The 3,250-nt window shown below is 52.7% G+C and overlaps 1 protein-coding gene across 1 annotated transcript in view; it reads right to left on the reverse strand.

Moving 5' to 3' along the window:
- igf2bp1 (insulin-like growth factor 2 mRNA binding protein 1) overlaps positions 1-3,250 on the reverse strand; it is a gene marked incomplete at its 3' end in the record, with an annotated part of 46,588 nt that overhangs the window by 23,264 nt on the left and 20,074 nt on the right. The window contains exon 3 of the mRNA XM_084448779.1: positions 201-249. Coding sequence (XP_084304905.1) covers positions 201-249 — 49 coding nt within the window. The remainder of the gene's footprint in view (positions 1-200; positions 250-3,250) is intronic.

Genomic DNA, 3,250 nt, shown 5'->3' on the forward strand with positions numbered 1-3,250 from the left:
TTAGGGTTGGGTTAGGGTCAGGGTTGGGTTAGGGAGAGGAAGTAGAACAGGCCTTACTCAGACCCAGTGTTAGAGAGGAGGTATAACTAGACCCAGGGTTAGGGTTAGGGTTGGGTTAGGGTTGGGTTAGGGTTAGGGTTAGGGTTGGGTTAGGGTTAGGGTTGGGTTAGGGAGAGGAGGTAGAACAGGCCCTGACTCACCTCCCACTGCAGGTGGGGCGGGATGTTCCTGATCTGCAGTTTCCTGGTCCTGAGAGAGAGAGAGAGAGAGAGAGAGAGAGAGAGAGAGAGAGAGAGAAGAGAAGAGAAGAGAAGAGAAGAGAAGAGAGAGAGAGAGGAGAGAAGAGAGAGAGAGATGAGAGAAGAGAGAGAGAGGAGAGAAGAGAGAAGAGGAGAGAGAGAGAGAGAGAGAGAGGAGAGAAGAAGAGAGAAGAGGAGAGAGAGAGAGGAGAGAAGAGAGAGAGAGAGGAGAAGAGATGAGACGAGAATCGAGGAGAGAAGAGGGAGGACAGCAGGAGAGAGAAGAGAGAGAGGAGAGAGAGAGAGGGGGGGAGAGAGGAGAAACACTGAGCTCAAACAGCTGTCGGCTGGAACACGTCACGCAGTCAAACATCACAGCGAGCAAAAGGAACGATCTGTCAAACTTCTGCCCTGCCTGTTATCATGTCTGCCCAGAGTGTTATCACAAACAGTCAAACATTGAATTACACTGTATTTTCTACATAGCAGCCATGCAACCGTTATTATGGCTTGACAGCAGTTAACACCAGTGGATGGTTTACATCTCTCGTCGTCTGTGACTAGGGGGAGAGAAGGGCTCGGTCCGAGTCTGTTCTGTGTCTGTTTGTGATCATGTGTGCGCGTGGGGAGTTTACAGCACATCCAGATGGGGGGAAAATTAACGGGAAAAAACAGAATAAATCAATAAATCCGTGGAGAAACATAATGAATGCAGATGCTTCCGTACAGGTGTGCTGCAGGATACAGTGAAGCAGTCGACATCCCATCATGCTCTGGGGCGTGTATAGATAGCATTTAGATCCATAGGAAAGACATCAGTAAATAGGAAATTGTGGTTGAAAGTGTACATTTGATGACCGCGATGCTCGTGCATCAGTGTGATATGTAAGGGAAATAAAATAGAAGTAAAATTCTATTTTCTAAAAATAGAACTCCTCCTCTAGTTATTGAGAATGTCAGTGCGGGATGTGATGAGACCATCAGCACGAACAGTCTGTTGACGATCGCATAGAGAGAGAAGATACTCCAAGGCATCGGCCCTCATCCTACGATGAAACATGTCTACCCTGATGGGCGTGGTCTCTTTCAGGATGACTCCTCCCACATCCCAAGATGCACCAGGCATCGCTGAAGGGTTTGATGAGTATGAAAACGACGTGAATCAAACGCTAGGGCCTTCGAAGTCACCAGATCCCAACCTGGTTGAACACCTACCAGAGATTTTTGTGAGAAACACCAAATGAGGGACTCTATTTTGGTGGAATGGTGTTCCACCCCTCCTGCAGAATCTCAGAGACTTGGTGAATCTATGCCAAGGTGCGCTGAAGCTGTTCTGGTAGCTTGTGACGGATCCTCACACACACTTGTTGGTTGCCGTATTGTTTTTTTCCGTCGATTTGCATTACCCACAATGCTCCGTTTTCACAAACGCACAGTAAATCTGCCACGGTGAAGATAGACTCCGATGCGCTGACCAGTGACCACCAATGCATTCAAAGTTATGACAGCCTGTCAAGACTGGCACTTAGACACACACACGTACACACGCGCACGTACACACACACACACAGCACACGCGCACATGCGCACACAAACACAGACACACACACACGGCAGCCAGTCTTGTGTTTCAGGTTTTAGCATGCTGGTTCAGTTCACATGAGCGAGTCTGAAAGTGTGTGTGTGTGTGTGCGTGTGTTGTGTGTATGTGGCTCCGCTCATCAGCTTCTGCCAGCTTGCATATCCCCCTGCCTGTTGCTGGCCTGGACTCAGAGGTGTGTGTGTGTGTGTGTGTGTGTGTGTGTGTGTGTGTGTGTGTGTGTGTGTGTGTGTGTGTACACGTGCGTGTGTGTTTGCGTGCATGTATGTGTGGGTGCGTGGGTGTGTGTGTGTGTGTGTGTGTGTGTGGGTGTGTGTGAGTATGCATGTGTGTGTGTGTGTGTGTGTGTGGGTGTGGGGGGGTGGGGGGGTGATAGAATGGGTATATTGAAACCAGACACTAACGACAGCTGTAACACCCTGCCAGCTGCCCTGGAAAACACCCAACACACGGAGAGATGGAGAGATGGAGGGAGAGAGAGAGAGAGAGAGGGAGAGAGAGAGAGGGAGGGAGAGAGAGAGAGAGGGAGGGAGAGGGAGAGAGAGATAGGGAGAGGGAGAGGGAGGAGAGAGAGGGAGAGAGAGAGGGAGGGAGAGAGAGGGAGGGAGAGAGGGAGAGAGAGGGAGGGAGAGAGGAGGAGAGGGAGAGAGAGATAGGGAAGAGAGAGAGAGCATGGGAGGGAGACAGAGAAGGCGAGGGAGAGAGAAATGGAGAGGAGAGAGGGAGAGAGAGAAGGAGAGAGAGAGAGAGAGAGAGAGGGAGGACTGACTAGACAGCGTGTGAGTGAGTGACCAGACCAGCACGCGACTCTGGAATGGAGCGGAGCGGCGGAGGGAGAGAGAGAGAGAAAGAGGAGAGAGAGAGAGAGGAGAGAGAGAAAGAGGAGAGAGAGAAAGAGGAGAGAGAGAGACGTCGCTAGAGAGCAAAGGACGACACCTCGGCACCGCGACCTCCCGGGCGTCAGACCCACAGACGCACGCCGGCCGTGTCGACCGGACAGCCGTAAAGGTTTTGACGGCATCCGGCGATCTGTGGCGGACGTTACCCTAACCTCCCCCCTCGGCTGGAGAAAGCGAGTCGGGCCGAGTTTTAAGACCCCCTAAACCCTGACCGCTCCGCCCCTTGGCTGATCTGGTCAGCAGGGTTCTACGGCCGTCGCGTCGAAGCCCATCCTCCGCGCTGACCACCCTCTGGACGGCCGGGGGAAGCGGAGCCCTCATCGTGAACGGGTGACGGCGGTCAGCTCTCTACCGCGGGTCTCACGGGGGAGTGTGTGTGTGTGTGTGTGTGCCGACCCCAGGTCCAGGGTCCAGAGGGACGCCGGCTGAATGGGCCTCTAGAGGGCGCTCTGTGGAAGGAGAGAGGTAGTCTCTCTCCAGACTCAAATATAGTCTCTCTCCAGACTCAGATA

This window comes from Borostomias antarcticus (genome assembly GCF_949987555.1).
Source record: "Borostomias antarcticus genome assembly, chromosome: 14".
Lineage (NCBI taxonomy): Eukaryota > Metazoa > Chordata > Actinopteri > Stomiiformes > Stomiidae > Borostomias > Borostomias antarcticus.